Source organism: Cotesia glomerata, linkage group LG1 (assembly GCF_020080835.1).
Source record: "Cotesia glomerata isolate CgM1 linkage group LG1, MPM_Cglom_v2.3, whole genome shotgun sequence".
Classification (NCBI taxonomy): domain Eukaryota; kingdom Metazoa; phylum Arthropoda; class Insecta; order Hymenoptera; family Braconidae; genus Cotesia; species Cotesia glomerata.
Genome location: NC_058158.1, coordinates 26399856 through 26413970, shown reverse-complemented (window position 1 = coordinate 26413970; position 14115 = coordinate 26399856). Strand labels below are relative to the sequence as shown.

Here is a 14115-nt window from a genome sequence, read left to right as displayed (position 1 = left end):
TTTTGTTATTGGATATTTATTTTAAAAGAATGAGATTAATAGTTTATTTGTGAATTTACTGTAGATAATTTAATCAGTAATTTATTATAGGCCTGCTGGCTATAATAAATTAATTTAGTTAATAATTTTCGAGATATAAAGAAAAGTAAATTGGAATAAGAAATAAAAATGCGTAATTAAGTCAGTGAAGGTCATTCTAGAGAGTTCTATGGCTGAGAAATTTTGTTAAGACGCTTAGGATTATAACAGTTGATATTTAGAATTTTTTTGGGAAATTAAAGTAGTTAATTTAGCGAATGAATTTATTAAGAAATTTATTGAGTTTAAGAATAATTGATTAGAGAAATTAGCTAAGAAGAATTGATGAATCTAGTAAATTTAGAAGATGAGTAATGAACTTTGTCAATAAAAGTATTTAGTGGATTTTGTAAAGATTATTAGTGGAGATTGAGAAATAAAATAAATTAGTGAGTTTAGTAGAATAAATTGATTGATAATCTTAGTTGAAAATTTAGTTAAGTAAGTTAAAAATGAATTTAGTTAAGTAGATGGATTAATGAATTAAAATTGAAGGTCGGAATTTTGTATTAAGAAATTGTTGGGCGTAATTTTGGTAAATTTGGAGAATACGAAGTTTTGGGATATAGTTTTATTGGTAATTAAGATGTATGGATAATGAAAGAATTTTGAGAAATGAAGTTAACGTCCGGTGGATGATTTTATATGGAATTGAATAAGATTATATGGTATTCCGTCAGGTAGACGAGGTTGTTTATGTGAAATTAGTTCAGATAATTGAATAATTAAGAAGTTTTTATTGGGTAAAACATGTTGTTTGTTATTCCGTCAGTTGGACGAGGGTTTAAGAAATTAAGAATCTAGATGCGTAATGGTCTATGATTAAATTTAGAAATTAGGAATCTAGATGCGTAATGGTCCATGATTGAATTAGGAAATTAAGGATAGATGCGTAATGGTCTATGTAGAGTTAAGAAATTAAGAAGATAGATGCGTAATGATCTATAGTTGAAAGAATTTAAGGATATTTAGTTATAAGTTTTGGCAAGTGCCTGCGTAGGTGAGAGGTCCTCACAATTAAGTAATTGATAGGTTAATTTTAAGGGTAATATTATTAAGGAATTTTGTTAAAATAAAATTGTTTATATTGAATAAATAATTAAATTGTTAATAATTGTTCTCAGTATTAATTTTTCAGCCTTTCTCAACTTCTCACGACCCGATCTTTCCTTCTCATGCTCCCCGGTTTCTGGGACACCGAGTATAAAATCCCAGTGGCGCCCTTTTCAAAGAGGAAAGGGGTGACCAATTGGACAGGGCTAACCACCCCGTTACAAGGCCATTCCTGCAACTTCCAGCTAATTCCATACGTAAGCGCTTAAAATTGCACTCATTACGTTTTTGAGCTAAAAATGTATCAATAACCCGAATTTGTGGTGATTAAAAAAAATAAATTAGATTAGAAATAAATTAGAAAAATAAATTTTTGGTCAATTTTTGAGGTGGGCCTTCTTGCCCCAAGTGGGCCGTCTTGCCCCACCCTCCCCTAACAAAATTTTATTTAGTTCTGATAACTCAGTTTTGTAGAGCTCTGAGAGCTCAACGGGATAGTTCTGAGAGACCAACGGTATAGTTGGGAGAGCTTTACGTTGCGCAGTAGTGAAGTGCGCTGACATATTTCATAGTCTTCCATAATGACAAACATAATTATTTTGTTACTCATCCATATTATTAAAAACATATGAGGACAATTAAGTTTCCAGTTTATTTATTTAAGGAAATAAATATTTTTTTTTGTCAAATTGAATTTCGTTAGAACGGTTTTGTATTTATGGTTTTTCAAGGTTCATTTGCAGTGACTGTTCATTTAATGTATTAGTTTAATATATTGTGATTGTGATAATTTTTCTTTGTAATATAAGTTCTGTTATTATTTTATTTCTATTATAATACTATTCTTATTTGTCATAAACAATTATTATTGGCAATATAAATTCGTCCTGCTACATTGATTTATTAAATTATCAATATTAAATCGTTATAGATTTGTTAAAATTTGTTATAGTCTCAGAACGATCGTGTAGAGTTTGTGAGAGGTAAATAACGTTTAGCTCTCAGAGCTTAACGACATAGAGTTATAGGAGCCAAACGGTATAGTTACCATAAGAATACGTTAACCTACTGGATTAAAAATTGATCTATTAACAGAATTTTTTTAAACCATTCCTGAGGTGATACAATGAGGAAATCTGTTTAACCCTGTATTGGTCGCGTTAACCTACTGGAACTTTTTACAACTAACTAACTACTATAGAGTTCCTGTAGCTAAATTTTTTTTTCCGTGTATTTGTATTGTAGTAGTTACAGTAATCATGGCTAACTTCGGTAGAGTTGTTGGTTAATTGTTATTTATTTTTAGATTATATTTTTCAAAATTTAAAATTATATCGCAGCTGTACGGGTTATTTATTTTATTAAAAACAAATAATTCAAATATTTGTAAATAAAAACAGCAATGAATAAAATTTTTTCCTGCAGTATAAAAAAAAAATTGATCTATTAACAGAATTTTTTTGAACCATTCCAGAGGTGATACAATGAGGAAATCTGTTTAACCCTGTATTAGTCGCGCTATGAGCACGCCGCCTTTTTTACATTTTATTTTATTTTTTTTTTTCTTTAACAATATTTCAAAAGAAAGTTTTAAAAAAAATCTGGAGAATGGTTAAGCCTGCAGGTCATCCTTGGAATTTCCTATTATGTACGAGTTCAAAACTCTTGAGAAATTATCTTCGAGCTCCAAACTACAACTGTTATACTTTTTCGAGTTCTTCGAGATCTTCTTTGAAATCTAGTGCCCGGGAAAAACGGATTGGATCTGGCCATATATAAACAGATCTGGCGAGATCTTTAAATTGTCTCTATCTGACGAGATCTGGCCAGATATAATCAGATCTGACCAGATTGTTAAATTGCCCGGGTAAAAAAGATTATATATACTCATACATAATTATATACGAAAAATGGCCCTATATAATTATATAGAATTATTTCCGTAAAAAAAAAAAAAAAAAAAAAAACGGCGAGCGCGAGAATCGAACCAGGGATCCGACGCTTGAAAGACTAATTCATTACCTGTTTACCTACGAGGCTTACTTGGAGAGTGGAGTTTGTAATAACAACAAGTAATATGAATCGTGTCCATGATCGATGCGTAATGAACAAAGTTTTTTATCAAATTTGCAAATTAGTAATTATCAATATACGCTGATAGAAAGATTTATTAACTATTAACAAATTAATTTATTCAAAGACAATTATTTAATTTATTAAATTCTATTAAATATTTTTTAACATTTAATAAATATTTATTTGGGAGGAAAGTATATTTATTAAAATAGTTTATAAGTATTTATTAATAGTTCACAAATATAGTTATATCTGGCCAGATATAAAAAAATCTTTTTATGTCTGATGTATTTTTCAACCCAGATATAGTTATATCTGTTTAGATCTGATCAGATATGACTAGATCTGATCATGTCTGATGTATTTTTCCACTTAGATATCGTTATATCTGTTTAGATCTGATCAGAAATGACTAGATCTGATCATGTCTAGTGTATTTATCAACTCAGATATAGTTATATCTGTTTAGATCTGATCAGATATGACTAAATCTGATTATGTCTACAATCCCATATCTGATCAGATATAAATAGATCTGACCAGATATAATTAGATCTGACCAGATAAAATTATATCTGGTGAGATCTAAACCTTTTTCCCCGGGTGGTTGTTATAAATATACGTTATTGAAAATTTTTAATAGTGATATCTTCTGATCTAATCAATCATTTTTAATGGAGCTTGCAATATTCAACGCAGTTTTTCAATGACTAATAATTAGCTAATTATATCAAATACGATTCGATGAGAAATTTTGGTTATTTAAAAAAACACTTTTTTCGATATTTTTCGTCAATGATATCTCACGAACAAATGAATCGATTTTGATTTTTCGAATGATGTTTTGTCGAAACCTCATCAAAGCGCCGAGATTTCGTGCTTCAGTTTTCCAAAATTTGATTTTGATTATTAGTGTAGACGGGTAGGAATTTTAAATAAATTATACTCGATTTTTAGGACCAGGAAGAAATTTATTGTCCCAGAGGAGGAAAAATCTGATGGTCAGATAAAAAACCTCCTCGATGATGATTACAAGAAATAAATGTGTGAGAATATGTAATTGTTGTTTAGTCAGGGTAGGACCTGAGCTATTGTTATTTCATCAGGATAGGATTTGAGCTATTGTTATTTCGTCAGGGCAGGGCCTGAGCTATCGTTATTTCGTCAGGATAGGGCCTGAGCTATAAGAATAATAAACTATCTCTTGGTAAGAATAGTTTAATGCGTATTGCCAAATGTACGCGAATACTGATGACTCTTCTGGAGAGTGCTGTTAAATTGTATGTGTGTGAGAGAGAAACGATCAAAGCCAAAGAGGCACGATCCAAAGCGTATAATTTCTATAAAATTGCGTTTTACCGAAAATAATTGAATTCAAATTGAATTCATGAATATGATTCGAATGATAATAAATAAAATGATGTTAAGCGATGTGATTTTTGAGAATGTCTCAATTGCACTGTATGATGCGTAATATGCGAGAGCAATTGCGTGAAAATTACTACTGATTCAAGGGCCTCAGAGCAACTGGTGGTACTGGCCACCGCACGAGCAAATTCGGTTTTTCCTATACGGCCCCGATTGGCGCTATACCGTTCTGCGCATCCGCCGCAACTTGTCGCCTACGAGGTCTCCCGAAATTGTTCGAGAAAATTCTCGTTGAAGCTAGAGCTAATATATAGATATAGTCATCTGATTTCGTACGCCCACGCTCTCTCTCAACAGATATAGATGTAATTGTATAGTACAATACATGCATGACTCTACTCTGCACACACACACGTTTATGGTCTATCGTATAGGTACGACTCGACTCGACAAATGACATTTGACGTCATTTTTTGAGCTGAAGTGCTGATTAGGTTATGGAACTGATCGATTTATGGAGCAGATCGAAATTTAATCTGATGAGAACTCGATTTTCAAAAATCGGTGTCGAACCAATAACCTTCCGAATTTTTTTGAAACTCATTGATTTTCATAACGGGAAGTTAAAAATTTAATCATTTGGAAAGTTTTAGTGCGAGATATATATCTCAGAATATTATAAGAAATTAAATTTTTAACACGGAAAATGAAAAAGCGACACCGCACAGCCAGTTCGAGTAAGAAGTAGAGACTTTCTTGAAGTCTAACTCGATTGAAAAATGCATGCAATCAACGAAGGGTTAGTATTTATGCGTATAGGTACTCAAGATTTCTTCTGATGTTTTTGATTATGTCGCATTGTACTTCTGTAAATAAAAATTTAAAAGAAGGTATATTGAATAAAAAAAACAAAACATTAAATGATCATTTACATAAATGAGGTAAAAAATGATATTTTATTGTTTAATGCCATGTTGATTATAGCTCGTTATAACTCATACATACTCACAACAATCATGTCCTACATCTATGTTTATCAGTAAGTTTATTTATTTATTTATTTATATCTCACAATTTATTACTTAATCATTTAAATACTTTAACATCCTCATTTTATTTATTAAAAAAACAGTAAATATTCAACAAACCAATTTCTTCAATCAACACGTAAAAAAAAAATTGGGGCTGCCACATGTTTTTAATGTGACTGCCACATGATTTTCATGTGACAGCAACATAATTTTCATGTGGCAGGCAATACTATAATAATAGTTACAACAACAATAATAATAATTATCATGATGATAACAATAATAATAATCGATATTATTAAGAGAATAAGAAAAATTTAGTGGCCAGTAAACTTTTATGATAAAATGGGTTTTTATGGTTAAATTTGGTATCATTAGAAAGGTCTTGATCTGGAGTTGTGCCTTTTCAAGGTTTAATATCATTCTCACTAATAGTCAATTTAGTATGATAAGAATTAAGGCTGCATGCGAAAATGCTCTATCTCTAGATACATAATTAAGAAATGACCTTGCATCTGGTGAACATTTGCCATTTTTAAAGATATAAGCTCATCCTGATATTACACTCATCGAGACCTTTCATTTGAGTACCCACATCAACTTTTCATATATTTATATATATTATATATATGTATAAATAAAAAATATATCAAAATGCATGTGGGTACTCAAATGAAAGCTCTTGATGAGTCTAACATCGGGAATAGCTTACATCTTTAAAAATATCAATAATTAAGAAATTACCTCGTATCTCGTGAACTATTGACATTTTTAACGATATAAGCTCATCCCGATTTTATACTCATCGAGACCTTTCATTTGAGCACCCACATCAATTTTTTCATATATTTATGTATATTATATATATGTATATATTAAAAATATATCAAAATGCATGTGGGTACTCAAATGAAAGCTCTTGATGAGTGTAACATCGAGAAGAGCTTATATCTTTAAAAATATCATTAGTTGACAAGATAGTAATGTCAGTACTTAATTATTGACATTTTTAAAGATATAAGCTCTCCCCGATGTTACACTCATCAAGAACTTTCATTTGAGTACCCACATGCATTTTGATATATTTTTTATTTATACATATATATAATATATATAAATATATGAAAAGTTGATGTAGGTACTCAAATGAAAGGTCTCGATGAGTGTAATGTCGGGATGAGCTTATATCTTTAAAAATGGCAATAGTTCACCAGATTCAAGGTCATTTCTTAATTGTGTATCTAGAGATAGAGCATTTTTGAATGCAGCCTTAATTCTTATCATAGTAAATTGACTATTAGTGAGAATGATATGAAACCTTGAAAAGGCACAACTCCGGGTTAAGACCTTTCTAATGGTACCAAATTTAACCATCAAAACCCATTTTATCATAAAAATATACTGGCCACAAAATTTTTCTTATTCTCTTAATAATATAGATTATTATTATTATCATGATAATTATTGTTTTTGTTGTTTTCTGTTATTATAGTATTGCCTGCCACATGAAAATCATGTTGCTGTCACATGAAAATCATATGGCAGCCACATGAAAAAATCATGTGACTGCCACAGGAAAATCATGTAGCCACCACATGAAAATCATGTAGTAGCCACATGAAAAAATCATGTGGCTGCCACAGGAAAATCATGTGGCAGTCCCAATTTTTTTTTTTGCGTGAATATTATTTAATCGATGTAACAATTATTCTCATTGTATTATTATATACATTTACGTATGTTGAAAATTTGAATTAAATTATTTTTCTATTAAATAAAATTTAACTTTATTCTTATCATTTCGATATAACTTTTTTTGTACAATTTTGAAAAATAATTCCGAATAATTATATTATTATTTCATAACAGAATTGAAACATGATACATATTACACTTTTCTCTTTATACATTTTCAATTTACAGTAATATCGATACTTATAAATATTTATAGGCCGTAACTATCAATAATATTAAGTTTCATTTTGTGTATAATATGTACAAAAATCTAACAAAGATTCAATAATTATTAAATATATTCAACAACACTTTGGATTCTCTTAAAAAATACATGATTAATACATGTTTATGAGGACATGTCAAACATAATAAAAATTCAATCATAAGTATAATTTAACGTTTAATGAACTGTTAACAATTAAACTAATAATTTTCGATAAGAATTTTTTCAATTTATAAGAAAATTTTTACCCTCATCATACATGTATTATATGACAGGAAATTTGAATTGTATATTTATTTCCAATTTAAATAACTCGTGTCAACACATTAAGCCAAGTTTGAATAAATTATAACCTAAGCAAAATGAAACTGGCAATGTTTCAAAAAAGTTTATCATACAAGGTCACTAATTCCAATAAAAACACCTTTGCAATAGGTGCCATTACTCAACTGACTCTTTCAGACTGCCAAAGAGCAAAATTTTAATAAATAATCATCGGTTGATATAGAAAAATATTTTTTTGTTATACTCGCTCCAAAAGTTCAACTTTTGAGCGCTGAGTGGCGTCCGAAAAGATACTCATTTCTAGAAACTACCATACCGCCTTTTTTCCGCGGCCTAGGCCACAAAGTTTACTTCCCTCTTTTTTCCGTACTGTCCTTGAGCAATCGAATGAAATTTAGAACGAAATAAATAAATCAAACCAGTTTATTACGAAGCGGACCTAATGTTAATAAAATAACAACCACGTTATAAATAAATATTAATAAAAAGATAATTAATATAAAATTAAGTTTTTTTGCTGTTGTGAAATTTCATAAAATTTGAATATGTCATTATTTGCCTCCTTTTCCTCAAAAGTTAAACTTATGGAGCGATAATAACAAAAAATATTGTATGTCATTTGGCCACAAAGTGGTGATTTTGACAACGACGATTTTACGATATTCGCATTAAAGTTTGTGACGCGAATGTACGAAAACGAGCGTAAATTTCCGTCTTCGGCTTCGCCTCGGACGTTAAAATTACGCCCGTTTTCGTACATTCCCGCCACGAACCTTAACCTCATATCGCAACATCGTCGTTGTCAGAAAATCGGCACTTTGCGGCCATATGACATAAATTACTATTAAACGTGGTGATGGTTGGAATCTCTAAAAAAAATGATTGAAAAGGTATTTAAACAAAAATTTAATTTAAATTCATAGCTTCGCTCGACTTAATGTTGTGATCCGTAAAATAACCAACATTTTTACGTGATCCAATTGATAATATTACGTATACGTTGGAAAAATTTATTCAATTTTTCGTTCTTACAAAATATACAAATATATACCTTTTATTAATAATAATAATAATGATAATAATAATAATAATAATAATAATAATAATAATAATAATAATAATAATAATAGTAATTTGTTATTTTTTTCACAATATATATTTATATAAATTTATTATTAAATCGAGTACCTATATTTAAATATTTTATATGTATTTTCAGATCGAGTAGATACTTGCTATACAATTGAGTCGTAGAATTCCTATTTACACGAGGAAAGAAACATGACAATAATGCAGATCAAATTTGGTCTTTGACCATTGTGATTTTTTACAAGTTTTATAAAATAAAAAGAACGCTATTCAATTTTGTCTATTAAAATAATAACTAATTTTAACTTATCAAAAAAAGTAATATTGTAATTGTAATTATGATTATAACAGCACTAGTGACAGAAATAATGAACCAAATTGAATGAAGCAGCGGTTGCTTTGTTGTGTGATTTAAGTTACGGCATGCGAATTTAATTAAACTTGTGGTAATCAACATCAATACGGTGAGATTTCTCATTTTCCTCCTCACTGGTCCCGGAACGCTTTTGCGACTTCATTATCAGCCCTTTTGGGGCACTACGAGTGCTATAAGCATGTCTCTTTAGGGTTGATGTTGACGACTACGGTGGTCTGTGTAGCGAGTTCTTTTTGCGCTGGCACGCCAGTCGGCACCTCTTCAAGTATCGGTCAAAGCGTCGTTGTTCTCGAAACTGTCGCTGATGGAGGTGGTGGAGGTGGGGGAGGCGAAATTACAACATCTGGTTCACCCGCTAAATCACAGTCAAATCTCCAAAGTATACTTTCAGGATTGTCACCTCCTAAATCATTCAAATACAATTAAATATGTTTCATGAAAGCATACTACTTCATTATTATTATTTTTTTATTTTCATGTTCGTAGGGATTTTATTGCAATGTCAAATCTATGTACAAACAGTTAAATAATTATTGTTATTATTATTATATCTACATTTCCATAGATATTTTCGAATTATATTTTTTTTTTGAGAAAAAATTTTCAGAGGTACATTGTAAAATGATTTTTATGGCGTTTGCATGTTAATTAAAGTCGGCAGAAAAAACTCTTGTCATTCAAGCAATCCTAATTAAAACGATTATTACTTGAGGTTTTTTTTGTGCTAATTGTTCAGTAATTGTTCTAAGCAGAGTTACATTGGTTAACTAGAGTTTAAAAAAACGATCATAATATTAAACTATGGTGAATTTTGACGATATCAGATTTTTGGACGTAAAAAGTAATTGCACCACTTCAAAGGTAGTTGCATACACAGAAAAAAAATTTTTCATCAAATTCAACATAAAAATTTGTGTTGATGAATTTTTTCACACAAAATTAGGGTTAATTTATCGCAATCCGTATGTAATGATAAAGTAACTTAGCTTTATGTTGAAAGTAACAGCTCTGTGTTGAAGTAATATATAAAAAGTGTTACATAAGTATCAAAGAACATTTTAGTGTGTTGAAAAACGGATCGATTCAACAACACAAACGAGTGTGTGTAATCAGTACATTAAAATGTGAAATATTCTACTTAAAAAGTTTTACTCTTAACACAACGACGAAAAATTTTTTACTGTATAGCTTTACTGATCTCAAATCATAAAATATTGAAAAATTAGTTTATTCAGTTTTTTATATTTTGTTTTTTGTAGCAGATTTAAAATTGTATGTTAAGAAACTAAATACTAAAAGAATAATAATTGTAATTCGAACGAGTTAAATTACGTAATAATTAAAAAAATAAATAAAAAGTAAAATTACTGCAAAGTAGCATTAATGTGATAGCTACAGTGAATTAAAATTTTTTAGTTTACAAAAGTTATATTTATATCCACTAAAAAGAAGTTTTTAACTCCGTTTTTTTTTTTTTTTCATTTTATGAATGAAAATTTTTTACATTGTTTTAGATATAAAAAAAAAATTATTCTATATTATGACAATGGAATAGTTCACTGTACTGACTTTGACAAAACATCACATTTTAGAGTCAGGCGTTAAGAATTCAAAAATTTTACTTAATATAAAAGAAAATCAATCTTAACTTGACAGAGCTATATAAAACATACAGAAGCATCGGTAAATGTCAGCTTTATATATAAGAAAGAGTTGGATACATAATTTTTTAAAGTTTAAGCGTTTTGTCGTGACAAATTGTTACTTTTTTATAATCTTTTTGAGACATCGTATCTTTTATAATGCGTAATTTATTTGCTTAAACGCCATGAGATGATTTTATAGAGATAAAACAAGATATATTAACCGAAACTAATGCTACGCCGATTCTTGAGGCTCGAATGACTCTATTATCTAGAATAAATAGCTTGAACTTTAGCACAGAATATTTTCTCAAGCTTTTACCCTATCTGAATGTAGAAACGTTTCACTGAAAATTTTCCAGATCTTCTAATGCCTACACTAAAAGTCTACAATACTTGTGACTTTATAACTAGATTTTATATTTTTTACAATCGTTAAAAAAATCAACGAATTATTTATTTTTTTAAGTACAAAGTTTGAAGAATTGTAAAAAATACTTACTCTTAAGTAACTCTTTTTTACTTTAAAATTCTTCAAAAAAAAATAAATAAACTAAAAATCTTTCCTTATTTTGCTTTTTTTTGACAATGAAGAAATTATTTAATGGCAACATAAGTTATTAAATAAAATTAAAACACTACGTACAATTTTGTAACTTGTGACATTCCTGTGAATGTGATACTAAAAATTAAAGTGAAATATAACTTTTATCATGCACTAAGCCATCTTCATTAAAAATTAACAATCCAACTAGCTCTAAAGAAGTGAAATTCTGTAAATGAGCTCTTTACAGACCCATAAAGAAACAATTTTTTTGTTATTTTTTTTTTCATCATTATGAATAGAACTATTAATAAAAAATGAATAATTGAACCTTGACCCATGCTGATACTCGGACAAGTCCGTTTCTGTTTCAGCGTTTGATGCTGATGTTTGTGCGAGTGACTGTGACTGTGAGTATGAGAGTGACAAGGACGTATGTACGTGGGGGTGGCTTTGCACACTGACGGTGGTGGTGGTGTCTGGTGCAACTGGTTTTGTAGGTGGTGGAGATTCAGCCTCTGTTAGGTGTTTCCGCCATGGCACGTCCCCACATGATCGAAGCTCAACGATTTCTTCATCTCCGTCATCGGCAGCGCACCAGCTTCCTGCTGTAGATATTTTCACAAAATCTATGTTAGACATTACGAAGTAAGTGCCATTTTATTTTTTTCTTCACTTACGTTATTCAGTTACGTTTTTTGCGGTTACTTTTTGTTCTACTGGTACGAGGCTTGGTGAATAAATTTTGTTTTTTTTTTGTCTTTTTTATTACGGTAAAATAGCGTGAGTGTAAAAAAAATGGGGGAAAAGTGTGAAAGTTTACTTTAAAGGATTTATTTACTGGATATTATACGTTTTCGTGCCGTACGACGTAAGAGAGTTTTTAAAATTTTTTTTTACTTTTTATGAGATTGAATTACATGTATAGAGTCTACTCAATGAGAAAATTGTTGAAATACAGTTGAGAAAGTTAGACCGAGTGGTATAAAACTGATAAAGTATAAAAATACTGAAATTTAATCAAAGCTTTTGTTTTCAATTTTTAATAACTATTACGCGGAAAGAAAATTATATAAACTTTTCTTGATACATTATGGGAATGATTCCGTTAATAGTATGGGAACAGTTCCCATAAAAGTATAGGAATAGTTGCCATACTATTATAAGAATAGGATAGTTCCAATAATTCATGGGAATTATTCCTGTAATAATGTAAAGGGTTCATTACTAAATATTATGCGAATCATTTCCATAATAGTATTGAAACCGTTTTTATCAATTATGGGAAATATTCCTACAACTATGGGAAAAAATTTCATAAAATTATGGGAACAGTGCATATACTTTTCTTTCTGTGTATAACTCTATATTAAGACTTTTTCTATAATTTATATTAAACACCAATTTTTCCATGTAATAAGAATGAACAGTAAGTATATTACACTACAAGGACATTGTGTATATTAGTATGACCCGCTTTCAGTAGTAAAATTTTTAAACATCTGAGGCGAATACGGTACGGCCAAAAGAATACATGACCCGTTTTGAGTAGTGCTGTCTTCGACCACGAGGTGGTATCATGCAATTGCCATTTAACAATACTATTTTTCAGTTCGGTTAAAAATTTTAAATCCAACTTAAAAATTATAACCAACTTTGATTTTTCTATTGATAGATTTATTAGTTTTAGGAATACCCGGTGAAAAATTTTTTGATATCGCTTGATATGTTCATATTAGAAAGTGTGGTATGTTTATACCGTGGAAAAATTGTAATATATGCCCTGGTATGACCACATAGTCACATGACCATTTAAGAGTATATCAGGCTATATATAAGAATAAAAAAATAATTTATTATAACTTTTCAATTTCTTATTTTTTCCAGAAATGTTTACGTCAATCAATATGTCGTATTATTTAAAAAGTTGGTTTAGTAATTGATTAAACCAAAAATCAATGTCAGTTAAGCTTTTAAAAGAAGTGAAAAAAATTATTATTATCTTATAAATTAACCCTTCCAACTGAACTCTCTTTTAAGAAAATAATTTTTTGATGGGGTGTTCACTTATCTCTTAATATATGAATAACATTTGTTTACATAAATAAAAATTAAGAAAACGTGTATTCTTCAAGTAATTAATTGTAACTAAATCCCGTTAATTCAATGATATGTATACGATAAAATAAATCAATGTATATTTAATGTCTTAGGCACAACTTAATTGTGGTATAAAAAAAAATACAAAAAGAAGCAATGGATTATTAAAGAATAAACTCTGGATCAGCCGAGCAACAAAAGCTTTAAATTTAATATACAACTCCGTCACATATAGATGATAAATTAAATGCAATACAATGTTCAGCAGTTTAAAAACAGTTTATGTAGAACATTGAGATACACAAAATGATATATGAAAATTCCAGGACAATAAAGTTACGACATTGACGGATACATTACAGGAAAACACAAATATATATCATATTATTCAGATGATTGGCGTGCGCTGTCTAGCTGTACTCAAATAAAGGCCAAAGCCACTGTCTGAAAGCGTTCTACAAAACTAACAGTTGAATTTCGAGCATCGCCATTCAACTACAACTTTACTTATC

General features: G+C 29.4%; 1 protein-coding gene across 10 annotated transcripts in view; it reads right to left on the bottom strand.

Annotated features, from left to right (window-relative positions):
• Positions 1-9010: 9010 nt before the first annotated feature.
• Positions 9011-14115, bottom strand: part of LOC123271688 (glutamate receptor ionotropic, kainate 2) — a 294730-nt gene continuing 289625 nt past the window's right edge. For 5 of the 10 annotated variants that reach the window (XM_044738076.1, XM_044738091.1, XM_044738111.1 and 2 more), the window contains 2 exons: positions 11835-12111; positions 9584-9719 (listed from right to left, as the gene is read on the bottom strand). In XM_044738076.1, the coding sequence (XP_044594011.1) occupies positions 9713-9719; positions 11835-12111 (284 nt within the window). In that variant the 3' untranslated portion in view covers positions 9584-9712. Of the gene's footprint in view, positions 9720-11834; positions 12112-14115 lie in introns of those variants that run through there. The other 5 variants (XM_044738097.1, XM_044738118.1, XM_044738131.1 and 2 more) reach the window with 3 other exon arrangements.